Source organism: Equus caballus, chromosome 12 (assembly GCF_041296265.1).
Source record: "Equus caballus isolate H_3958 breed thoroughbred chromosome 12, TB-T2T, whole genome shotgun sequence".
NCBI classification, from domain to species: domain Eukaryota; kingdom Metazoa; phylum Chordata; class Mammalia; order Perissodactyla; family Equidae; genus Equus; species Equus caballus.
In genome coordinates this window covers 41,882,352-41,907,533 of record NC_091695.1, presented here as the reverse complement: position 1 = coordinate 41,907,533, position 25,182 = coordinate 41,882,352, and the positions used below count along the sequence as shown (strand labels likewise).

General features: G+C 57.7%; 1 protein-coding gene across 39 annotated transcripts in view; it reads left to right on the top strand.

Annotated features, from left to right (window-relative positions):
* The window catches only part of NRXN2 (neurexin 2), a 107,873-nt gene that overhangs the window by 41,493 nt on the left and 41,198 nt on the right, over nucleotides 1-25,182 (top strand). For 9 of the 39 annotated variants that reach the window (XM_070228845.1, XM_070228857.1, XM_070228839.1 and 6 more), the window contains 11 exons: nucleotides 3-47; nucleotides 7,599-7,760; nucleotides 8,497-8,935; nucleotides 12,138-12,524; nucleotides 12,707-12,910; nucleotides 18,826-18,854; nucleotides 20,369-20,495; nucleotides 20,892-21,273; nucleotides 21,920-22,110; nucleotides 23,733-23,906; nucleotides 24,278-24,397. In XM_070228845.1, coding sequence (XP_070084946.1) covers nucleotides 3-47; nucleotides 7,599-7,760; nucleotides 8,497-8,935; nucleotides 12,138-12,524; nucleotides 12,707-12,910; nucleotides 18,826-18,854; nucleotides 20,369-20,495; nucleotides 20,892-21,273; nucleotides 21,920-22,110; nucleotides 23,733-23,906; nucleotides 24,278-24,397 — 2,260 coding nt within the window. The remainder of the gene's footprint in view (nucleotides 1-2; nucleotides 48-7,598; nucleotides 7,761-8,496; nucleotides 8,936-12,137; nucleotides 12,525-12,706; nucleotides 12,911-18,825; nucleotides 18,855-20,368; nucleotides 20,496-20,891; nucleotides 21,274-21,919; nucleotides 22,111-23,732; nucleotides 23,907-24,277; nucleotides 24,398-25,182) is intronic. The other 30 variants (XM_070228851.1, XM_070228858.1, XM_023654336.2 and 27 more) reach the window with 8 other exon arrangements.

Genomic DNA, 25,182 nt, shown 5'->3' with positions numbered 1-25,182 from the left:
AGCACGCAGGGATTGGACACGCTATGGTAAACAAACTGCATTATCTGGTAGATATCACTCTAATTGTCTTACCGTTTGGTTTGCCGTGGGTTTTTTTAACTGTTCGATTCTCCCTCTTTGGTTTCCTTTCCCTGATTGGTTTTGGTTGTTTTGCTCTTCCAATTGTTTTTTTGCGTCCTGGACAATCTTTAGATTTTGCTTCTCTCTCTTTTCGTTTCCCTCTTTCCCTTTTCTTTCTTTTTTGGTCCAAACTCAAATCCAAAAGACAAATGGAGATCGAGGAATTTGGCTTGTCCCTGCCCTAACCCCTGACTCCTGATTTCAGATTCCTGGCCAGAGAGACCTGGGGGCAGGCCCCACGTTCATCGGCTCTGGTTAGACCAGCCCCGATGCCAGGCTGCTTATTTCTATTGCTTTATTTTGTTCCTTTTCCCCCTGCTCCCTTGTTTTTTCTCTTTGATTTAGTTTCTTTCTTGGTCTCCTGAAAATCCATGGAAAACACCATCCCATGACATGCTATGCTCTGCTCACCGTCAGTTCCTGGATGGGCCCCTCGAGTTGAGGGAGAGGGCTGGGGGTGACGCCTCCACGGGCAGCCAGTTGGGCAGATTCCCCAGGGTGGAGGAATGGCCTTGGGAGATGCGGAGTGGCCTGGGACCAGTCCAGAGCCTTCAAATCACCAGTTCAGATCAGTTTGGGGGCTGCCCCACGCTGGCTGCCAGGGAAGAGGTGACATCCCCTCCCTCACTTCTCAGCCTTGAGGGTTCCTGGTGCCGTCTCCCCCACATCTTGCATGGCATGAATGGTCTTTTCCCCCACCAGGGACAGCGTCCAGTTTTCCCCGCCGCTCTGCTGCTCTGACTAACACTGTGTTTCACACTGTCTTCCTTCCCCTCCCTCTCCGTCCCCTCTCCGCCCCCTGCCTGTCCCGCATGGCCTCTGAGGGGGTGAGAGGAGGGGGCCCGCAGAGGGGAAGTCGGGGTAGTCGTTCGTTGCCAGGCTCCTCTGTTTGGGTTGGGCTCAGTCCCGGTGAGTGTTGGTGTGGGTGTGTGTGAAAAGGCAGCTGGTGTGTGTTGGTGTGTGGGTGTGACTGTGTGTAAATGTTGGTGTGACATTTAGGGGGTGTTAGTGGGAGACTGTGCGGTGTGTTTGTGAGACTTCTGGGGACTCTGCATGTGTAGACGCTGGTGTGTGTGTTTTTGAGGCTGGTGAGGGCTCTGGATGGAGGTGGGCTATAGGGCCGTGACCGGCAGGAGCAGGGCAGGAGCCGGCCCTTTGTGCCTCGCCCCGCCTCAGAGTGTGTGCCTGCAGGCCTCGCTGTGCGCTGTCCCCTGGGATTCCCTCCTGCCTGCCCGGTCCTGGCTCTGCGGCAGCGGGCTGTTAGTCATCACCTATTAATAATGCAGAGTGATTGAGCACCAGGCTGGGGACCCTGCAGATGGACGTGTCTGCTCCCACGGGGCCTGCGCTGCTTGGGCGGCTGCCTGGCTGACTGGGAGGGAAGCGTGGGAGCCGGGGCTCCCAATCCCAGGGGCTCCCCACCTCCCAGGAGGCTCTACCTCTGAGGCCACGTTTGGCCTGTCCTGACGCTTTCGCGGGTCCGTGTTTTCCTGCACCCGCAGACCCGTGGTAGCCCCGTCCCCGAGCTAGTGTCCGAGGCCACAGCCATCCCAGCCCTCTCCAATCCGAGACCTCATCTGGCCACTCCCAGTCGGTGTTCAGATGCAGCCAGAGGTGGTCCCAGCTCCACCCCTCCACGGGCTCTGTTCTCCAGCTGCTGCTTCTAGGAATCGGCTGCTGCCAACCCCTGAGCCAGGCCACTGTGTCCCCGCCAGGAGCTGGGCATTCGGAACTCATCTCAGAGAGCTTCACTGGACAGCCAACCTGTGACTTTGGGGACAGAAGGGAGGCAAGATAAACCCATGTGGTACACCCTAAGCACATCAGGAATACCACTGGAGAATTAGGACCCTGCACACCTTCCTTCTAGTCTCAATTCAGTTAAAAATTGACCGTGTGAACTGGGCTGAAGCTGTTTCCTCATCTCCTGAACGGGCTGATCATATCCCCGCCTTGCCTGTTTCACGGGGTCAGCGTGAGGGTCAGGAAGGGTAGTGGAAGTGAAAGCATCTGTACTCTGTAAAGGGAATTATAATTGTATTAAGCTTTATAAAATGTTCACTGATTAGCTCAGTGTTTCCAGGGCAGGGATGTTCTGTAAAGAAGCGATTCCCTTCCCACAGCACACCCTGGAGAATTCGGCATCTCTGGCCCCATCGGAGATCCCATTACCAACCCTTCCTAGGAATCGGTCCCAAAATAACTACATGAAACCCCAGAATGCCTCAGCAATCGGGCCTGGGGAGGAGGAGGAAAGACGAGTGGCTTGGATAAGTTGGTTAAGAATCAAACAACCCTAGCTGGTTTCATCTTGGCAGGGAAAGTTCCTGCTAAATTCTAAGTCTGCAAAGTCCACACTTTCCTGCGTGAGCAGTACTGCTCGATGATCAGAGCTGGTTGCCTCTTGGTGGCCTGAGTGGCCTCACAAACCCTCAGTAACCTGTCCCAGGGATCAGCTCTTTCAGGCTGGAGTTGGAGAACAGGGCACCAGAAGAGACGGGGGACGGGTTCAACCTGTTCTGATTCCCAGGCATTCCTCACCCGGATTCCAGTCGGTTCTGTATTTATCTTTTCTGACTCATTTAGACGGACTCTTTTCTTGTGACTTGAGCATTTCTCCTTGTGGGGGAGAGTGGGTACAGCCCAAAAAGGCCGATCAGTTGAGAGGGTTGGGTTAGGTGTGGTCAGGCCGATGGAGGTATTCTTGGAAAAATAGTGAGTTCTTTGTACATACACTGGGGGCTTTGGTTCTTCTAAATAGCTCTCACCTTTTGAATATCATTTAAGCTTGTTGAATGCCTAGAGTGCAGGCAACAGGCAGAGGTCATTCCAAGTTAACACATGGGGAAACTGGGGCGCAGAGAAAGCCTGGGGTCACGTAGCTAGTTAAGGAAGAGCTGAGTGCTTTCACTTGATTATCTCATTGGATCCTCGTGGTAAGCAAGCCTGGGAGAGTTGGAGTGAAGGGAGCTGTGAAACCGTATTCACAGGTGAGAGTCAGAGAGGTAAAATGAGATTGTTCTGGAAAATGGTAAAGGCTAGAGGAGAACTCAGGATTTCTGATCTGAAGTCTTTCCCCTCTATTCCTAAACGTGATCAGATCCAGAGGTCAGAATGTGCTATAGGACCATAATTGGTGGCTGGGTCACCTTCCTGGTGTGTCTTTCCAACCTGTTTCTCTTTAGCTTCTCCCCACCGCAAGCAGATGGCTGAACTTAAATACCCGACAGGGCTGCATGACCTCCCCTGGCCATCCTTCTCTCCTCCCCAACTCGTCTTCATGCCCTGCTCCCACCCGACTCAATCCCACGGGGAGGCCAGGACCTTTTTCCTAAAGGAGTTATTCCTAGCCACTTTTTGCTCACGGATCCCTTGGAGAATTTGATGACACAGCAATGAAGTCTCACAGGAGACAAAATGCCCATTGGTGCAATTTTACATACAATGTCAAGGGGCTTCATGAATCCCAAAGCCCAGCCAGCCAGCCCACAAGTCAGAAAGCCCTGCCCTCAGTCTTATTGTCCCTCAAGTAAGTTTCCCTCTCAAGGAGGTCAGTGACCCTGTGATCACAGCAGGGACCTGGGAAAGGATCCCAGTGATGCCAGAGGGGTGCGTCCCCTCTTCCTCAGCCTTTCTTCCTGGAGCCTGGTGGGCATGGAGTGCCCCTTGGGGATATCTGTGGCCAGGACCTGGTTTCACATCCTGCTAGCCTGCCTAAGGGGAGACAAGCAGAGCAGAAGAGTGGTGGTGCCAACAGGGAGGGTTGAGAGCCCACCCAGGTCATAGGCTGCCCCTCGCAGCCACCCTCCTTGCTCCTGAGGAGTGGAGGGAAGGCTGGTTGCTGGGCTCCTGTGTCTTCTGTGCTCCTGCCCTCTTCCCTGGCTGGGCATGGCTCTTCCAGGGCAGAACTGTGGCTCCTTCCTCCAGGCCTCCTCAGTCCCCATGCAGGGCCTGGCTTGTCTGTGTTGAGTGGATTGGCGTGGGTTGGGTGCAGAGTCTCTTCTGTGTCTTGGGGTCCTAGCCATGGTCCTGAAGATGAAAAGGATGCTGCTTGGACACAAGCTGGTCCAAACTTCCTCCCACTGCCTTCAGTAGGTAGGATGTGGTGTGTGAGCAGGTGTGTCTGGGGTTGGTGAGCAGTGATGAATGGACCATGGGAATGAGCATCCGGGTCACCCTCTGATGAGGAAGGTCCGAATCTAATGTCCCTTCCCTTTGATTCTCAACCCATAAGTGTCTCTGTCCCGGTGGTGGCTCCTCTGCCCTCCTCTGTTGGAAGGGAGCTTCTCCTTCTGCACCCCCACAGCTCTTTCGCCTCCATCTCTGCTCTTCCCTGTCTCCCCCGCCTGCATGCTTTCTCACCTGTGGCTGCCTTACGCTCGCCTCTCCTGCTGGGCCTGGCCCCCCATGCTGGCCCTCTAACCCGCATGTGTCCTAGCTGCAGTGGCTGTTCTGTGTCGCATGGTCCCCCCTGCCCTCCTCCCCCGCCAGCCCCACCCCTTCCAGAAGCTGCGCGGGGGGGTTGGGGGGCAGGGGCATCACGAACCCCCGGGTGGAGGGGGATGGGGGAATTGTTCCCCCGTTTCCTGCTTTTACTAACGAACCTGCCATTTTTGTGTCTGGACTTTGATTTGTCTGAGGGAACAGTCGGGTTTACTAATCTCAGTCATCTCCTTCCTTGCCTACCCCAGAGACCTCCCTCCATGCCCCCTGCCCTTGGCTTTCTTTCCACCCAGTGCCCGTCTCCCCCTTTCTCCCTCCACCTCCCCACCCCTCTCTGTGCACCTCCTTATTGTCACCCCCGCCTCCTGCTATCCTGTCCCCCCAACCTCTGGGTCAGGCCTGCTCTAAAAAGATAGTTGTGAATCTGAGGGACAGATCCAAGGGTGATTAAGGAGGCCCTCTTCTGATGGGGGGGCACCACGTGGCAGTGATTTGCATAAACCCATGGGGGGCAAGGTCATATCTGCATCCACTCTGGAGGGGAGTTAAGGAGGACCCCCCCCAAGTCAGGTCCTTCTACCTGTAAGAGGGCAAAGGCAGGTGAGCTGGCTGAATGGAGTGGGCCAAAAGGGCCCATAGAGTGAGGAAGATGCCAGTAGCCGGTGCCCTGGCTAATGGGCTGGGAGGAAGGACACAGCTGGGACGCTCAGGTGGGCTGGAAGGCCAAGCGTACTGGTGGAGGCCAAAGGAAGGGCCTCTTCCTGGGGAGCTCCAGGGCCAGGAGGGCCCTCCACCTGCACAGAGGCAGGCGCGCCCGGCTCAGAGCAGAGCAGAGGTTCTGGCCACCAAAGACTCCCAAGGTGCTGGGTTTATGGATGGGACACAGGCAGTGAGAGCCAAGTGTGGCCCTGAGTCACGAGGTGAGTTGACGTTCACCTTTAATGACCACGATGTGTCCCCTGGATTGTGCTGGGATTAGTACGGTTACAGGGACATGTCGGACCGAGTGGCCCCCCTTCAGCGACTGACCATCTAGTTGGGGTGACCAGACGCAGGCTCAGGAACGAAATAGTGGCCCAGTCCCTGGTCTCTGAGTGTAGCGCCAGGAGTGGAGGCGGAGGGTGGATGGAGCTGACTTTGTCCCAGAGAGACCCTTTCCCCTGCCACCTCCCTCTGCCTCATCCCCCCCGTTCATCCCAGTCCCCTTCCTCCCTTCTTCCAGCACCCCTCTGCCCGTTCTAATCTTGTCTGCATGTTTTTGTGACTAATACTTTGACCCCACCCTTTTCCACCCAGGTCCCCACTTCCCAGCCTCGGGTGGGGTGGAGGGAAGAAGAGATGAACAATAATGACCAACTCTCCCGTCAAAACAAGACTCAAAAGCTTCAAACTGCCCCCTTCCAAAAATACACCCCTTACCTTCCGTCCTTGAACCAAGTCCCCCAGCACAAGGTTTGATGGTTCCCAGGAGGCGGCCCCTTCAGCCCTTGCTTTGCTCAGCCCCACCTCACTCCGTGTGAGGCTCCAGCCCAGCACAAGGGGACTCGGGGGTCTTGCAGGGGAAGTTCCCTTTGCCCAGGTTCTGCCTATGTCCCTTAGGAGTTCCTAGCACCCACCCCCTGCCCCCGTGACAATGGTGCCCTGGAGACCACTTGCTGGAAGATGGCTGATGGCACGTGCGTATGGACTGGCGTGGGTGGGCACGTCGCAGGATGTGACTGGAAGGCCCCAGTCTCCAGACGTTGCCTGAAAAGGGGGTGCTGAAGCACATTTTAGGGGGAACGGGGGAGTAAGCTGTGGCCTGTGGAAGCACAGTGTTGGGTCACCGTAAGCCAGCTTCCTGATGGCCCCTGCAGGAGCCTGCCCACTTTTCTCAGCTGACTGTCCTAAATGGCAGCCTTCCTAGAGTGGGGACCGTGGTCCCACAGCCCTCAGCTCTTCCCCCACAGCCTGGCTGGGTGTCTGGAACCTTTGTGGGCTGCTCCTATGGCTAGACTTTTCAGGGCCCAGGTGGGCATTTGCCTGGGAGGGGGCAGTCAGAGCATCAGAGGGGGCAGGCCACTTCTGCCTTCTCCAGGCCACTACTGAGCCTCTTTCACCTCCTCGGAACACCACGTACATCCCCATCCCTCCCCGTCTGGCTTTCTTACCTGACTTTGCAAACCAAGGTCAAGGAATCATGAGGTTGCCCTGTTCCTCTAACCCCGTTCCCTAACCTGGCCCTGACTCCTTAGAGTATTGCTGGTGGCGTCAGACGGAAGACAATGAAGAAAAGAAGGCGGGCTGATGCATAGGTAGAGGTCTGCCCTCTCCTTGGGAGACAAGAGAATGTCCCGAATACAGATGGGCCTGGGAAGTAAAGACTCAGGAAGAGGGCTAGGACAAGCCGGAAGCCAGGGAGTTATGGTGGGAGTGGTATATGCATCTGCCAGGAAGTCCCAAGACTGCCCCGGAATATCTGGTTCTTGTTCCTCACGCCCTTGCTGTCTTCCGTCTCCGTACTGGGCTGAGACTGAAAGGACTCCTCAGCGCCCCCAAGGGAGAGCTGTGGGTGAGTGGAGGCCGCTAAGATCCAAGGAGAACGGGTGTTCTCTGCCTCATTTATGAAAGACGCTCTGAAATCACATGTGGGTCCAGGGAGCACCTTCAAGAGGAGAGAAGCGAGGGTGCCATTTGCATCCCCCCGTAATGGGGCCCTGTCCTGGGGTCTCCACTCGCACTCGGAATCACTTCCAGAAACTGCCTCTTGGCCTTCTTCATGGTGAGCGCTTCAAGTGCCCTTCAGTCCTCTGCCTGCTGAGCTGGGGACCATGGGCAGCCTTAGCCGACCCTGAAACCATCAAATCTTGTGCTGCCTCCTAACCCCTCTTCCTTCTCTCCCCCCGCTGTTCCTCCTCTGAGACAAGCAGACATAAAAATGGGGGTCCCCTCCCCCGCTGCCCCCTGGCCCCTCCCTTGCCCAGCCTGTGGGTCTTCGTGGGGAGTTGACGCCCGTTGTCTCCTTGTCTCTCCCCCTCCCCCCCTGGGCTGGGCAGGTGACCATCTCGGTGGACGGGATCCTGACCACCACAGGCTACACGCAGGAGGATTACACCATGCTGGGCTCTGATGACTTCTTCTACATTGGGGGCAGCCCCAACACTGCTGACCTGCCAGGCTCGCCCGTCAGCAACAACTTCATGGGCTGCCTCAAGGACGTGAGTAGGGCCAGGAACGGGCTGGGTCAGCCTGGGAACACTTTGACCCCTCCCTTCAGCGGGATTCAGTCTGACCTGGCCAGCTGCCCTGGGCCCCTGTTCCTTCCAAGTGCATGATGGGAGACTTCCCCTCCTCAAAACCTAAGGCCCATTGACACCATCAAGAGGCTTCTCCTCTCTCATTTCCTCGAGCCTCAGAGGACCCTCGAGGCAGCTGTGGTAGAGAGGAAAAGAATGTTGTATGCGAGAACTGAAGACCTGTGATGAGGTCCCTGCTCTTCCACTCACTAGCTCCGTGCCCTTGGCCAATTCCCCCGACCTATCTGACTCAGTCCCCTCATCCGTAAAATGAGCGGTCAGTACCCACTTCTTAAGGTGCTTGTGAAGAGCAGATGAGAGCATAAGTGAAAACACGTTTGTCAGTTGGAAAATGTCAACCGGATGCTAACAGTGATGTCTTGCTGTTATTCCGAACTGCGATTCCGCAGGCACCGAGGGCTGCTGTGCTGCGCTGGGCAGGAAGACGGGACAGAGAAATAAGACAGGGAGGCGCTTGTTCACAGCCTCTGTGTGTGAAGTTCGAGAGCAGAGGCCCAAGCCAGTGGTCTGGTGGCGCTGGGCAGGGCCCCCCAGGGCTGGGTGGCAGGGTCCCCTGGTCCTGGCTGCTGCTGGGCAGGAGTGGCCAGGCCGTAAGCTGCTTTCGCTTCTTCACCCCCGCCCCCGCCCCTCCCTGCAGGTGGTCTATAAGAATAATGACTTCAAGCTGGAACTCTCCCGCCTGGCAAAGGAAGGGGACCCCAAGATGAAGCTGCAGGGGGACTTGTCATTCCGCTGTGAGGATGTGGCTGCCCTGGACCCCGTGACCTTTGAGAGTCCTGAGGCCTTTGTGGCGCTGCCCCGCTGGAGCGCCAAGCGCACCGGCTCCATCTCCCTGGACTTCCGCACCACGGAGCCCAACGGGCTGCTGCTCTTCAGCCAGGGCCGGCGGGCTGGGGCCGGGGCCGGCAGCCACAGCTCTGCCCAGCGGGCCGACTACTTTGCCATGGAGCTGTTGGATGGCTATCTCTACCTTCTGCTGGACATGGGCTCTGGGGGCATCAAGCTGCGGGCATCCAGCCGCAAGGTCAATGATGGCGAGTGGTGCCACGTGGACTTCCAGAGGGACGGGCGCAAAGGTCAGGAGGCCTCTCGACCCTACCCTTCTCACTCTGACCCCTCCTCTTCCCCCACTCTGACATCCTCTCCACGTCTGTCTCTTCTGTTCTATACAATTTCCTATGATCCTCCCTGCCATTTTCCTCTGGCCCTCCTCTGGCCCTCCCAGTCCCTCTGTCGTCCCTCCTGTCATGGTGCCTTGGTGGACCAAGCAGAGCATTCGGAGTCAGTCAGACCTGGGTTCACTCCTCAGCTCTCCCACTTTCTGCGTGTGTGACTTTAGGCCTCTTACTCAACCCCTTGAAGCCTCAGTTTCCTTATCTGTAAAAGGAATCATTGTACCAGGGTCATCAAGAGGAGAAAGTAAGAGAATACCCATTCTCCTTAAAAAAAACAAAATGCTTTGCAACCATGCCTCCTTTCTATCTAGATCCACTCAAGTTTCTTTTATTAACTCACGCAACAAAAATTTATTGAGCACCTACTGTGTGCCAGGTGCTGTCCAAGGTGCTGGGACAGAGACAGCAGTGAACCAAACAGCAGTCTTCGCTGTCACAGATCTCGTGCTCTGGTGGGGGACACTTCTGCAGCAGAGCAGAGAGTGCTGGGGTTGGGCAGGTGCTATTTCTTGAACCTTCTGTTGCTTCTAGCCACCTCTCCTCCACTCTTCCTCTTCAGCCTTCCTTTCTCATCCTCTTCTTGTTTTCTGCTTAATTCTCTCCTCTTTGCTCTTCTCCATCTTGCTGAACACAGAGGAAAAATTGATATAAATGAGAACTGACACATTATCCAAATTAAGCACTTCTCAACGTCAGCTAAATTTTCATGCTCCCCCAGCTGTCACTGCACCGGGTCTTCATGTCTGGGTGCAGTGACCGCTCCCCCACACACAAGGAGGAAAGGGGCTGGCCTCGAAGCATCGGCCTCTCCTGGGATTGCTGTTGCTTCCTCTCCCTTTCTCAGAAAATGTTGCCTTTCCTGGGCTTTATAGTAAATGGGTTCTCCCCCTGGTTTGTCTCATGATGGCACCGGGGGTTTTCACAGGCCACTCGCTGCCTCCCAGGGTTTCCAGAGGTTTCCACATTCTCTAGATTGGAAATCTGCCCAGGCCTTGCAGAGAACTCCAGGGTTCTCCGCTCCTCTCTGCCTTCAGGAAGGGGTCTCGGTAGCCTCAAGCCGACCTCCAGAGCCCACACACCAGGTCCTTGGGTCCCTGTCTTGCGCATCTCCAGCCGCTTCCGATGGCCTATGTTCATTCGTGTACACAAGCACTGACTTGAGGCAGTCATTCCCACAAAGGACTCTTTGGCCTTTTCCATGGTTTAAAAAAATTGCAGTACATTATACATAACATAAAAGTTACTATTGTAACCATTTTTAAGTGTACATTTCTGTGGCTTGAAGTACATTCACGGTGTTGTGCTACCATCGCCCCCATTCATCTGCAGAAATTTTTCACCTTCTCAAACTGAAACTCTGTCCCCATTAGACGCTGACTCTCTGTTCCCTCTTCCCTCAGCCCCTGGCAACCAGCATTCTATTTTCTACTCTGTGCATTTGACTACTCTAGGGACCTCCTCTAAGTGGACCATTCAGTACTTGTCCTTTTGTGTCTGCCTTATTTCACTCAGCAGAATGTTTTCAAAGTTCATCCATGTTATAGCACGCGTCAGCATTTCCTTTCTCTTTAAGGTTGAATAATACTCCATTACACCCCACATTTTGTTTATCTATTCAGCCACCTATGGACACTCGCATTGTTCCATTTCCATGTTTTAACTTGACCTTGGCGCGAGATCAGTCCTCACTATAATTTCCTCTTGCGTACTCTCTTATATAGTCTTTCCCCCACCTCTTCCTTCCCCTCCCTCTTCTTTCTCCAACCTTTGGTTCATTTGTTGAGAGTCCAGTTGGGCGTTGTCCGTGTCCAGGAGGCCCTGCAGCGGGTGGTGGAACAGACATCTGGGGAATCTGCTCCAAATAGAGGTGTGGGTGATGGGGGGCCACGATGAAGGCCCTCGCGGGGGAGTGGGTTTGGCAGCAGGACCCTGGGGCATCTAACACCTTGTCAGGGGAGGACGAGCTAGGGGCCACGTGTTAAAGTGGGGCACGGGGGAATGGCTTCTCTGGTTCAGGGAAGTTTGTGAGCAGAGGAGGATGAGGAGCTGCGTCCGTAGAGGGCTGGCCCCTCAGTTTCACACTGAGCGCTCACGCTCTGATCTCCTCCTGCACCCCACCCCCATCTCTACCCAGTCAGGCCTAACGCAGACCAAACTCTCCTTATCTCTCTTTGACCCCACTGAGACAGGTGGACGTTTTGCTTTTTAAAGAATTATTCTGAACTTGAGAAAGGAGAGAGGAAGGAAAACATATGGAATAGAAATTACAAACAGAATAAAGCTTCTAACATATAAGTTTCTGCTTCTTAAGATCTCAGTAAAGGCTTTGAAGCTCCCACCTGATCCCAAATCTTTTTTCTGAGATAACCAGCCTCTCCTTCCAGAGAACTCTGACAACTCAGAAGCTGCCGTGCTTTCTCACAGGCCCCAGGAGCTGACGGGCCTGCCCATCCCGTCCACCAGCCACAGGGGGGCTGCAGGCTGGAGGGTGGAGATTGCGGGCGGGGGTTCCTGCTGCCTGGATGGTACTTGGGCTCTGCTTTTACCCACTGTGGCACTTTGGGAAGGTCCCCATCTCTCTCAGCCTCATCTGCCATTTCAAAATGGGATTGTAAAGGACCAGTTTCACAGGGTTACCGCGAGACCTTAGGGCTATAATATACGGAGAGTGCTAAGTGCCTGGCATACAGTCAGAAAAGCTCAGTAAATGTTACGGGGGGAAAACCCTTTGGAGTCAAACCTTTCAGCCTCCTTAGGGTTCTCTGCCTCTGTTTCCAGCTCTAAGGGGCGGGCTGTGGGAAGGACATGTGGATGATCCAGCCCTTTTTGGGCATGTCCACCTCCTGTGCATCCTCTGAGGACTTGCTCAAGTTGGGAGGGAAGAGTCTGGACAGAGGCCCATCGCACACTGCAGCTGGGCTGGGGCTGGCTCACGCCACTTCCTGAACTTGGGACCTTTGTCAAGCAGTATCTGCAGCAGGCGAGTGAGGCTGAGCTTCCGGTCCAGGGCTGCTGCAGGTTGCGAGGTCAGGGCATCCCCTTCTGGCCTGTGGTGTCTCGATCCTGCCTTCCCCACTGAGGCCCACTCTCCCTCCATCCCCAGGCTCCATCTCTGTGAACAGCCGCAGCACACCATTCTTGGCCACTGGGGAGAGCGAGATTCTGGACCTGGAGAGCGAGCTGTACCTGGGCGGTCTCCCTGAGGGGGGGCGGGTGGACCTGCCCCTGCCCCCGGAGGTGTGGACGGCGGCGCTCCGGGCTGGCTACGTGGGCTGTGTGCGGGACCTCTTCATAGACGGCCGCAGCCGAGACCTTCGGGGCCTGGCCGAAGCGCAGGGGGCTGTGGGCGTCGCCCCATTCTGCTCCCGCGAGACGCTGAAGCAGTGTGCATCCGCCCCCTGTCGCAACGGGGGCATCTGTCGAGAGGGCTGGAACCGCTTCGTCTGTGACTGCATCGGGACCGGCTTTCTGGGGCGGGTCTGTGAGAGAGGTGAGGCCAGTCTTCATCCCAGGCGTCCCTGCCCTCCATCCCTGAGCCCCTTCCTCCTCAGGGGGCCCCTCAGGGACCCGCCCTGGGCCTGTCTTCCTTGTAATGATTCTCTTCATTTTCTCTCTCCCTCCACTGGCCCTTGCCTGTCCCCCCCCTTCCCCCTTCCCCCACGCCTCGGGCAGAGGCTACGGTCCTGAGCTATGATGGCTCCATGTACATGAAGATCATGCTGCCGAACGCCATGCACACGGAGGCGGAGGACGTGTCTCTGCGCTTCATGTCCCAGCGGGCCTATGGGCTCATGATGGCCACCACCTCCAGGGAGTCAGCTGACACCCTGCGCCTCGAGCTGGACGGGGGCCAGATGAAGCTCACTGTCAACCTCGGTAACCACCCTGCCCCGCGCTCCCGACCCCTTCCCTGACCTTGCCTCTGACCCACACCCCCTCTGTCTGGAGAAGCTGGTGGTGGCAGCAGTGCGAGTTTGGAGGTGGGGAGGTGACAGCCAGGTCAGAGCCCCCAAGGGTGCTCACGTGGGTCTTGGCAGTGTCTGTTCTGCACATACGTGCATAGCTCATTCTTGGCTGTCGGCTCTACACTTGCTCATTCATTGGTTCGTTCACTGGGGAAGAACTCGCAGACAGACACCTGCTGGTGCTAAGTCTGAGCTCAGTGCAGCGGCAGATCCGGAGAGGAGGTGGACCCAGCCCCGCACACAGCCGCCCTTTCTGCTCTACTTTTTTAAAGAGCCTTGTCTGTGTGTGTGCGCGCAGGGGCATGTGTCACACTGGACGCATTGTGACATGGCATCTTCCCCTTGTCTGCTTTCCCGTTTGAATCCCATAGCTCCCTCTATTTTATAGATTGTGAATTCATATACTGACCTATCCAACATCACAGAGCTAGGGATGGTGGGGGGAGGAGCCGGGCCTCAAACTCAGGCCATTTGCACGAAAGTGCAGAGCATTCCCACTGCCTCTAACAGAGCTGAGGGGTGGAAGGGCGTCAGGGGCCTCGCTGTGGATGCTGGGTGCCTCTGCCGCAGCCCAGAGCAGGCTGCGGCTCCACTCTGCCTGGCGTCCCTGGGGTGTCCATGTGGGCGGGACCATGAGGCCCACTGGACTCTCTGTGGGCTTCAGCTCTCATGATCAGGGGCAAAAAGCAAACAGCAGGTTCATTCATTCAGCTCATTTATGGGACACCTTAGAAAGGCCAGGTGTGTTGTGCACCTGGGGTGACAGGAGGGAAGAGGAGAGGTCCTCCCTGCTTCCTGGAGCCCTCAGTCAGGGGGACACTGGAAGGTAGAGGTGCTAAGCCGTCCAGGCTGGCGTCACATCGTCCGTTTCTGACCAGCCTCTCTAAGAGGGGCGTCCAGGGCCTGCCACGTGGCGAGATTCAGGCCACTCGGGTCGCCAGTGTGCCCCCAGCCTGGAGCAGAAGGAGGGCTCTTCTCAGCGTATTGGAATCCTCAGCTGGAGTGAGCACAGAGCTTTGAGCTTTTAAGTATTTATCTAGAGTCTCATCCTAACATTGGTCTCTAGGCCTTTGTGGGACAGACTGTGGCCTTTTGGGGCCCGTTATCCGGTTAATAAATTTATACTGAGTCCTTCCCTTTCCCCTTTCGGCCACCTGGCCTTTGTACTCCTAGGACAACGATTTGCTGAGTGAGGGGGGCGCTGGAGTTGGGGAGAGGTGTGCAGGCGGCCAGGGCCTTGGAGTTGGGGGACTGAGGGCGCCCCGAAGCTCTGCTCCTGACAGTCATCACAGCCCACAGAGTGGTGGCGGGTGGTGGCGCTGCGGGGGAAAGCGGAATGGGAAACGCCCTCTGGCCAACTCTCCACGGGTCTGTACTATATCCTCTGGCACCTCGGAAACGGTCACAGGAGGAAGGCACCAGCCCAGGACCCTGTGAATGGCCTGTGCTTCTCAGCCTGCCCAGGTCTGGGTACCCAGCGTGAGATGCCCCCCTTTGCCCCAGGAGGTGTGCATTTACTGCGTGGTAGGCACGTGGCTCTGTACTCGGTGTGGACACAGCAGGGAAAATCTGGGGCTTTCTATTTGCGGGGAAAGCAGAGGCTTCTTCCTTACTTGGACTGTCTTAGGTCCCCTGCAAAGAAGCTTGGGTTCCTTTAGATCAGACAGGAGGCGGCATCCTTGGCCAGGACAACGTTCTCTGGTTGGCCCTGGGGACCTTTCACCCTTAGGATCTACCATCTCCTTCCCATGGACATGCTTTCCTGTCTGTGCCACATAGTACTTAGAAGTTAGAGAAGAAGGTGGCCCTCAGGCTGATGGCCAGCAGAGATTCCTCCCACACGCCTCTCGCCCCTGGCTGTGCCTGGCCCCATCCACAGAGATGCTGCCTCTAATGGCTTATGATAAGCCACGACCGCACGGATCTGTCCACGAATACTGAGTGATGGGCATACAGGGAGGTGTGTGGCCGCCCTGTGAGCCATACAGACACACAGGTTGTCGCCACCCAGCCACCCAGCCTCAGGCTGCAATGGGAAGAGCTTTGGGCCTGGAGCCAGAAGATCTGGGTTCTAGCCCTGGTAAGTCCTTGTCCCTCTCTGAGCCTCTGTTTTCTTTTCTGTAAAATGAGGATAAGTATCCTCGCTTTGCCTGCTTTCTGTGGTGGTTTTGAGGCTCAAATGGAAAAGGGGGTGAAGACATTATACAGATGCAAGACACAGTGTGGAGACTCACCCAGCCTTCTAGAAGGAAAATCACACTGGGACAGGGAGCTAAGCTTAGAGTCGGGGCGGGGGGCTTGCTTCCACACTGCCTGACCCTGTCTGGCCCCCGCCTCAGGAGCCCCATTCTAATCCCCATCCTGCTTGCTCCCCAGGGCCCACGGGGCCTCACAGACAGGCAGTGCCACTGAGGCCCTGCTCCTAGGCTGGACTCGCTGCCAGGAAACAGAGAGAAGCCTGATGTGGCTTGGTCTCCAGCCTGGTGCTGTCCTCATGTGGGGAGGGAAGCCGGCCTCACACAGGCAGCTAAGCAGCCAGCTCCTCAGGTGCTCAGTGGAATGACACAGACTCGGTGCTGGTCCTGAAGAGGGAGCTGAGGCTGCCAGTGATCAATTGGTGGGCTGGCTGTGGGGAGGTGCTCAGTATAGCCTCAGGAGACCGGGTGTCTGCTGGGCCAGAGAGGGCCAGAAATGAGCTACTGCCCCCTTCCAGCAGCGGATGCCAGAGAAACTGGTGCGTGCCTCCTGCCCCGTCCCCTGGCCTCCACCACATCGTGGACCCTGAGCAAGTACTGCCCTCTGCAGCCCCTGAGCGCAGTGGTTGATCTCTGTTCCTAGAGGACAGGAGAGTCCCCTGGATTCTTCACCTGTTCCAGTGTGACCTGGGTTCCTGGGTTCCCTCTGCCCTGGGTACGGCCTCTGGGGCCAGTGCCCAGCCCAGCCTGTCCCCTTGTTGCCCTCCCTGGAGTTGCCCTCCCCGAGGTGTGCCCATGTGGTCCTGGCTGTCAGTGAGGCTGCCATGAAGGGTGCATTGTAACTGAAGACTCTCCGAGCTGGAGGGGCCCTTAGAAGCCCCTCCTTCAGCCCGCCCCTGTGTGCGAATCACCCATGCCTTGCCCCTCCAACCCCAGGCTCGCCACCTGTGCTCAGACGCCGTCTGTCTGTGTCAGGACCTCCCCACCTCTGAGACGGCCATTCTAATCACGGGCTCCTTCTTAGTGCAAATGGCCTCTTCTGAAATTCCCACATGTTGACCTCGTTCTGCCCTCTTGGGCCATACAGAGGAAGTCGAACTCTCCTTCGTGTTGTAAGCGAGGCTAAATACACATGACCTCCCGAAGCCCTCTAATCCCGGGGACCCTGGGAGGGCACTGTGTCCCCGCTGGGGCTGTGAAGTAGCTCTCCAGCCCCTTCTACAGGCTGGGCTGCTCGGGAGCCAGCTCTGCTTCAGGAGTGCACACGGCCACTCCGCAGTGCCACTTCCGAGACGAGATGCCAGCCAGTGGTCTCCTTGCCTGGGAGCCCTGCCCCCCACCTCCCGTCTCTAATCTGCAGGGCAGGAGCCAGGTGGGGCACAGGGCGGGGAGCCCGGGTTCTTTACCTTGAGTCCCTTTCCATGCAGGTGACTTCTTCCCACCTGCGCCATCACACATCCATACCCTCAATCTGGTCTCTATGTCCAGCCAGGGCCTTGGTGGGTCTGCACAGATCAGTCCCTTCTGTCTATTCCTGAACTTGAGGCGTGGGTTACTGGTTAAGAGGGTACTAGCTAATGCTCCTGAGCTGTGCTCTGGTTGGGGGGGCGGTTCATGGAGGGCTCTGTTTCTCCCACTCACTTGCAGTTCCCGGCTTTCCTCCGGAATGGTGCTGGCTCCCTCCTGGGGTGCCCATCTTCCAGGGGTGTTTGCTCTCCTCTCCACTGGAGCGGAGGCTTCTGAGGGTGGGGTCACTGCAAGGGGTGCGCCTGGAGCTGACACCTCTTCTCTGGACAGATGGACCCCCTATGCCTGCTGGTCTCCTGGTGGGGAGGGAAAGAATTGAGCTCCTCGCTGGGCCCTTTCCCCAAGGGGATCGGCCTGCCTTCCAGGTCCCTTTTTTCTTTTTTGGACCCTTCATTGGAGAAGACTCTGCTGGCCCCGAGAGAGCCCCCGAGACCTGACTCCAGGCCTGGCACCCTCCCACCCTCGCACCGACATTACTCCCCTTCCGCCTCTGTCGAGCTTCTCCTTCCCTCTGCTCCCCCTTTCTTCCTCTTTTCTCTCTGTACCCTCTTGACCTCATTCCTCTCACTGTGGTTTCTCACTTCCCCTGTATCTGCCTCTTGACCTTCCTCTGCCTCCTCTCTGCTCCCTTGGTGCCAGGCTGTGACTCAGGGTCCTGGCTGCTCCCCCCACTCTTCTGCTGCGGTTGACAACGCGTGTGGAGCTCAGCCGTACCGCCCGAGGGGCCCACGCCCCCCAGAGCCACAGGGGGAATCTGTTTACCTCCACTGCAGGAACCTTCAGGGGCCCAGGGCATGCCAGGGGCCCCCAGCCCCCTTTGCGTTCTGGGCCTTGGGGTTGCGGGCAGAGCCTGTTCTGGGAGAAGCCACAGGATGCCAGGATATTGCTGGAAACTGCCCCCTCTCTGAAAGGCAAGGGTTGGCCCAGTAAACACCCGTTTCTTGCTCCAGCTCCGAATCCTCTTGTCCAGGCCCCTCAGCTCACAGGGAGGGGCACTGAGGCTGAGAGAGAGGAGTTTGCCATGGTCACATAATGAGATTCGGACCCAGCTCCTCTGCCTCTGCGTGCCCCAGGCTGGCTGGGTCTGATGGAGCGGTGCAGGTGTCCAAAGGGCCCTAAGCCCCAGCCTCATAGGTCCTTAGTGCTCTGCTCCCCCTGCAAGGCTGGCCGACTCTCATGTTGTGGGTAATGTGTCCCACCAGCAGGATGGCCAGACGCCCTGGGGCCCCAGGCTGCAGCTCTGTGTAGACAGTGCACTTTCTAACCACTGAGCCTGGAGTTGGAGGATGGCAATGCTGGGCTGTGGACGGGGCAAGAGACTGTGCTTATGGTGCCTGCTTGTCCGTGACTTGCTGTGTGCCCTCAGGAATCATACTTTGGGGGCCTCAGTGTCTCTATCTGTGAGGCTTTGGCCCCTCTGTAGGAAAATGAGTGAATACTAGTTCCTCTTCAGGGTGAAGGACCACCCTGGTCCCCAGTGGCAGCCTGGCATCCCTCAGTTTAGGAAGCGTAGAACAAAGGTTCCTGTAGTGGTGGTGCTAGCCCCCTGGGACTTTGGGAGGTGTATGGCCACGGGAAGGGGGCCCTGGGGCAGACCCCTCCATTTAGCTCAGAGCCCAGAGGGCACCAGAGTGGCATGTCACAGCCTGGGCTCTGAGCGGGGAGTCGTCCCAGAGCAGGGGATGCAGGGACTCTGGCCATCCGCATCCATCTCCTTCCCAGAGGCGGGGAGATGTGGGGTTGGTCAAGCCCTCAGCCCCCGTCGATCCCCTGTACGACTGGGATTTCCAAGGTGCCCATCTCCCTCAGACAGGAGAGGCCTGGGCCCCTCTGAGAAGGGAGATGCAAGCCTTCTTCCCATCGCCTCGCTGCCCTGCCTTCCAGCTCTGGGGAGGGTTGGCGCCCTCTTGGGGGCAGGAGGTACAGGGGTCCAACTGTGGAAGGGGAGAGGGCACCTGGGCACGCGTGGTCCCCGGAAAGTGGCCCCGGGGGGAACCCCCGCCTGCAGACACCCCTCCCTGTGAAGGATGTAAAAAAAAAAAAAAAAACCTTGTTCTACCTTTTTGTCTCCCCTCCCCCTCTGCCCGCCCCATGGCCCCCCCAGACTGCCTGCGCGTCGGCTGCGCACCCAGTAAGTGGCTTCCCTCTTCTTCTGTAGACCCCCAAGGGGCCTGGGACGCTGGACACTGGGATCTGGGGAGGGGAGGTGGGGGGAGGAGGAGCCTTCATCACTGGCTTGTGTGGGGCTTGGGCAGCGGGTGTGGGGAGGGGTGCTGGCCTGGGGCAGATGGCGTGTGGTGTGGCTGTGGAGGGCAGAATGGGCCACATGAAGTTGAACCAGGGAGAGTTGGCGGAGGGTCGGGGGCCAGCATGCTCACTGGGTCTGGGAAGGGAAAGGCTGGAAACCCCGTCATCTCAAGTCCTCAGGAGGGTGGGGCGAAGACGTGGTGGCACCTGCAGCAGTACCGCCCATCACCCTATGGGCAGGAAGGAGCCGGAGAGGGGCTAGGATATCCCGCTGCATCTCCAGAAGTGGCCACAAGGGGGAGGGCGAGGCCCACGGGAAAGAAGATGAGGGCGGGAGGCGAGCGCTGTCAGGGCCTCAAAGTTCAGCCCCCCGCAGCTCCTGTGTCCATGGGGGCCAAGTTTCTGCCAAGTGGGGGTGCTTTCAGAGGTGACAGTGAGGCTGTCAGCAGGGGTGAGATGGAGAGTGGGTGTGGACATTTCTGAGCATCCCGGTGTGCCGGCCTCCATGCTCTGTCTCCAAAAGTGTTTGTGCATGGTGTGCCCTGACGTCACGCGAGGGCACAGGAACCAGGCAGGTGCAGGCAGAGAGGCTGTGTGTGCTTGGCACCTCTGTATGTGTTTGGTACCTGTGTGCGCATGCGTGGTGAAGCGTCTCCCGGCTGGCGAGAGCACTGGGGGGCCCAGGGGTGACCTGGGAGTGCTGCAAAGTTCAGCACCATGCCAGAGATAAATATGTTTTGTTTTAGACTTGGAAGCAAATAATCCTGGTCTTGAATAAACGGTCATAATTCCTAAGAAATATTCCCCTCTCTGGCCGTGCTGGAGGTGCTGTGCATGTGGTCGCATGTCCTGGTGCCTGGAGTTTGTGCAGGAAGATGACATCCGTCCGTCTGTAGATGGGGGCGCTGTAGTGTCTGTGTGGAAGTTTCACAGCCAGCCATGAAGATGTGGGTGCATATTCCCATTTGGGGGTGTGGAAAGGGTCTGTACTTTTGAAAGTTAGGCCTATGCCTATATGCTGGGAATTTGGCTGCTGGCTACACACATTGACACTGAAGGTCCTTAGGAGATTTGAGAAGAGTGTGTTGGTTGTAGGTGTGAGTGTCTGTGTTCAGGGCCTCAGGGCACAACTCCAGAGGCACATTCATATCAGATTCTATTTGAATGGCACCCTGGGAAGTCGCTCAAGTGGCAGGGCTGAGGATGTCTGGGTTCATTTGTTGCGTGAATGTGTGTGCCCGTGTGCATGGGTGTGTGGTACAACTGAATATGTGCCACAGGTGGCATGTGTATACCTACGTGCACACATGTGTGCAGTGGTGAGGCTCTCTGTGTGCCTGGGGTGGTGCACGAAGCCTCACGCGAGCATGTCTGGGCGCCACGCTCACTCCCCCCTTGGTGCCGCAGGTAAAGGCCCCGAGACGCTCTTTGCGGGGCACAAGCTCAATGACAACGAGTGGCACACGGTGAGGGTGGTACGGCGTGGCAAGAGCCTGCAGCTGTCTGTGGACAACGTGACCGTAGAGGGTAGGTGGTCTGGGACCAGGGAGGTGGACACATCTCTAGTGACCTGTGCTTGCCCCCGTTCTTCTGGGTGACCACTGCCTAGGGCAGCATTCCAGCAAGTTGCTGCTGCATCTCTCCCTCGGGGGTGGTATATAATGGGGACCTGGACCCCAGGGACCATTTCAGCTCCCGCAGGCAGCATTTCCCTGCAGGCCTGTTAGCCCTACACAAGCAAGTCCCACAATTTCTCCCGGATCCAGGAGCTGCGCTTGCTGCCAGCACCTACCTGAGGGCGTCTGCTGATGTCTCTCCCATGTGGCCCTTGTGTGGAGGGGACCCAAGGCCCAGCCCCAGGAATGATCCTACAGTCTGTGCCCCAAAGCCACCCCCTTCATCTCCATCTCCTGTCCCGAGCAGGACAGATGGCAGGAGCCCATACCCGGCTGGAGTTCCACAACATTGAGACGGGCATCATGACGGAGCGGCGTTTCATCTCCGTCGTGCCCTCCAACTTCATCGGGCACCTGAGCGGGCTGATGTTCAACGGCCAGCCCTACATGGACCAGTGCAAGGATGGCGACATCACCTACTGCGAGCTCAATGCGCGCTTTGGCCTGCGCGCCATCGTGGCCGATCCTGTCACCTTCAAGAGTCGCAGCAGCTACCTGGCACTCGCCACGCTCCAAGCTTACGCCTCCATGCACCTCTTCTTCCAATTCAAGACCACGGCCCCTGACGGGCTTCTCCTGTTCAACTCCGGCAACGGCAATGACTTCATTGTCATCGAGCTGGTCAAGGGGTGAGGTGCTGGGCACTGCACCGCTGTCGAGGAAGTGGTCCCCTCCCCCTGCTGACTAGGATAGAGCTCCCCCAGCCACTGGCTGAAATATCTAATCCCCCCAAGCCACAGGTCAAGATTCCACATGGGGACCAAGATTCAGGTCCCCAGCCACTAGCCAAGATGGAGACGCAGCACCCCTCTTCCACCTGGTGACCCCCCAGTTACTTCCTTGCCAGGACTTTCCCAGTTATATGTGTTCTCCGTTCCCCATCCTAGCTCAGGCCCTCCAGCCCTCTCTACAGGCAGAATACAGGGCCATGTTCCTATGGCCTCTCTTGCCTGAGGAGACCCCATCCTACAGCAGCTCTGTCCTGGCCCCCAGAGGACCCTGCTGCCCCCACAGACCTCCCCCCGCACCAGCTCCTCTTCTGAGCCTGTCACAGGAGCCAGCTCATCTGTGGCCCTCCCCCCTCACATTCTCCCCATGATGGGACCTCAACCAGAGTCCTCTTGCTGTTTGTTCTGGGTCCGTCCACTATGGGGTCTCCCTCTCTACCCCTTCGTCCCATGGCACTAGGACCCCTGCCAGCCATAGCTCCTCCTTACCCCACCTTCCCAGCACCGCCCCCACTTGACCCAGTGTCTCCTCCCTACTGTGGGGCAGGTACATCCACTACGTGTTTGACCTGGGGAATGGCCCGTCCTTGATGAAGGGGAACTCAGACAAACCAGTCAATGACAACCAGTGGCACAACGTGGTGGTGTCCAGGGACCCAGGCAACGTGCACACGCTCAAGATTGACTCCCGCACTGTCACGCAGCACTCCAATGGCGCCCGAAACCTCGATCTCAAAGGTGGGGCCTGGGGCCTCTGCAGAAGGCCTGGCCCTAGCCCAGATACCCCGCGACCCCAGCAAGATCACCCCGAGCCGGGATGCTCTTTCACTCATGTGATTCTCCCTCTTTCCCCCTCATGGTTTCCATCTCTCTTTCCCATTCTCCACTCTGTCCAGCCTGACACTTTCCTGTCAAAGTTCTGCTCAGCTCTCCTCCGAGGCTGCCCTCTCAACACGGAAAGCCTGATCACGGGATGGCCTCACTCTAGAGCTAGGAGTAGGTGGCGTAGGGCTTCTGAAGACCTCCTGGACCTCCGACGTTGAGGAGCCTGCCTTGGTTGAGGGCTGGAGAGCGAATAGGGAGCTTGGTGTCCTGGCAGATGCCTCCCCCGGCTGGGGTAGGAGGGGGCGGTGGATGAGGGGAGGAGGCAGTAACAGTTGCTGGGGCCTTGCATGCTGCCCTGGTCATGTACCTCGGGCATTGGCTGGGCTAGCTCTGGGGACTTTTTTGGACCCAGGCTCCCTGGTGGGCTCCGTGTCCCAGCAGGGCCCCACATTCCCCAGCGCCTCTTCCATAGCTAGGGAAGCAGTCGTCACCTGCCCCAAGAACGGGTGGCTGAGAGAGCAGGGAAGGGGAGGGTGAGCCTAGAGGCTGGGGTGTTGCAACGGGAGTGAGGACGAGGCCCACAGCTTCTCCAGAGCCCATTGAGACAATGTGAGTGACCTCCTTCACACACCCAAAGCAGCTCTCAGCCCTGGGCGTCAGTGTGACTCAGACTGTTCAGGCTTGGAGAAGGTGCTCAGAGACCATTGAATTCACTCCCCTCTTGGAGAGGAGAAAACGCAAGCTTCGAGAGGCTGGATGGCTTGCCTGAGGTCACAAAGCGAGCTGGAGGCAGAGTTGGAACTAGTAGCCTTGGTCAGACCCTAGGCCAGATCAGGAGGCATAGTGATGCCAATTCTCCCTGCTCCCAGAAGGGGGCGATGTGTCACAGATAATCCAAAGTGGCAGCAAATCCAGGGGTGGACTAGGCTGGGCTTGTGTTGTGTTGAGACCAAGGCCAGGGCAGCGGGATTGACTCAGATCTTGCTGAGGCTCTGTACGGGGTGGCCAAGATTCCCGGGGGGTCAGGTGTGACGTGGCCAGGCAGGGATGCGTGGTTTCACGTGTCCTTGAGGAGAGTTTCTTCCCAGAGTCCCCAGGCCAAGCCCTAGCTGTGGGTGGAAGGGAGCTGGGCTTAGACCCCCAGGAGAGAACTCGGTTGGGAGAGGCTGGGAGAGGCCTGAAGGAGTTCTGGGAAGGGAGGGAGTGGGGGTGGAGGGGCTGGGGCTGCACCTCTATGAAAGGCCCTGATTACAGGCCGGAACTGAAATCAGATATGTGGGAGAGAGCTCCGAGCAGGTTCCTCCAGCTGCTCGCCCCCTCCCCCAGGCATCTGGGCTTCTCCGGGAGGGGAGCAGACAGATGGTAGAGTGAAGGAGGAAGGAAGAGGTGGGGGGTGGGGATGTGCAGGTCGCTGGATTGTTGTAAAGAAAGAGATGGGACCCCACAGGCCAGGAGGACCTGACAGCTGGATGCTGATGTCCTGGGAGGGGACTGGGGATCGGGATGCCAAGGTTTTGACCCCTGTCCCTTTGCAGGGGAGTTATACATTGGCGGTCTGAGCAAGAATATGTTCAGCAACCTGCCCAAGTTGGTGGCCTCCCGGGATGGCTTTCAGGGCTGCCTGGCCTCGGTGGACCTCAACGGGCGCCTCCCAGACCTCCTCGCCGACGCCCTGCACCGCATCGGGCAGGTGGAGAGGGGCTGTGACGGTGAGTGTAGCGTGGAGGAGTTAGGGGCGAGCCTGCGGGCTGTAGGAGGCCCAGCTGCAGAGGCAGACCAGGGCGCAGAGTGGCCTTCTGGGAACCTGCCCCCCCACAGCTCTGGGGCAGGGGTACAGGGGAGTGAAGAGTCATTTGCCCTTCCTGTTGCTTCCCGCCCTGGGCCCCTCATCACAGTTCAAGGCCAAGCCTAGCAATCCTTGAGTCCCCCACCCCTCCCCACCCCCTCATCAGTACTTGGCCCCTTCAGCCTGGCCGAACTGAGAGCAGGCCTCTCGGCCTGGCCCTGAAGCTTCCACACATCCTGGGAGGGAGGGGGCTTGGCTGAGCAGGGGGGTGTTCCTTCCTCCTGCCTCTTCCAGGCCCCAGCACCACCTGCACCGAAGAGTCTTGTGCCAACCAGGGCGTCTGCTTGCAGCAATGGGATGGCTTCACCTGTGACTGCACCATGACTTCCTATGGAGGCCCTATCTGCAATGACCGTGAGTGCCCAGGAGGGTTGGTGGTGTTAGGGGGACATCCTGGCTCATCCCCAGCCCTAGGGACTGCTCTGGGGGAGGGAGGGTCTTTGAGGGCCATGCTACTTGCTCCCTTCTCATCTCTTCTTGTCATGAGAGCCCAAGGGTACTGCTAGCCACAGCTTGGAGTCATCTCTTGGGCTTGTGCTGGATTGCTGCTGCCTGAGTTTCTGGGGCGATCTGTTGATGGATGGCCCCTCCTCATTCTGAGCTGGTGGGACGCTGCTCCCTTCACCCATAACCAAAGGTGTCAGCCTCTGTTGCTCTCCCCGTGTGATTTTGGTGATGGTCCTACATGCTGTACTCATAGCTCACACATACACACTATTGCACAGAGCGGGGGGCTGTTGTCGACCTGCACCCCTTTCCTCTGGTGTCCTCAGAAGTGTGCAGTGGAAGCCTGTTATTTCCTGCCCAAAGAAGGCCCACGCCCCGGAGGACAGGCTCAGGAGAGTCCCAGGAGGCTAGGCCGCTGGACAGCTGGCTTCTGGACACCGGTGTGCAGTTCCCTCTTTGCCCCCAGCTGCAGTGGTCCCTTGGAGCCACAAGGACACTCCTTTGTGTCCTTGCCTGGTTATTCTCCTCCCTGGCTGGGCATCTGCCTGCCAGCTTGCATACTGTCAGAGGCCCTTCCGCAGAGAGGGCAGCTTCAGCAGCATTTCAGTCCCGCGTGGTTGGTGGCCAGCAGCTGGTTAGGGCTTGGCGGAGGGAGGGCAGCCGGGGCAGAAAGGGGGGTGAGGCAGCCTCCT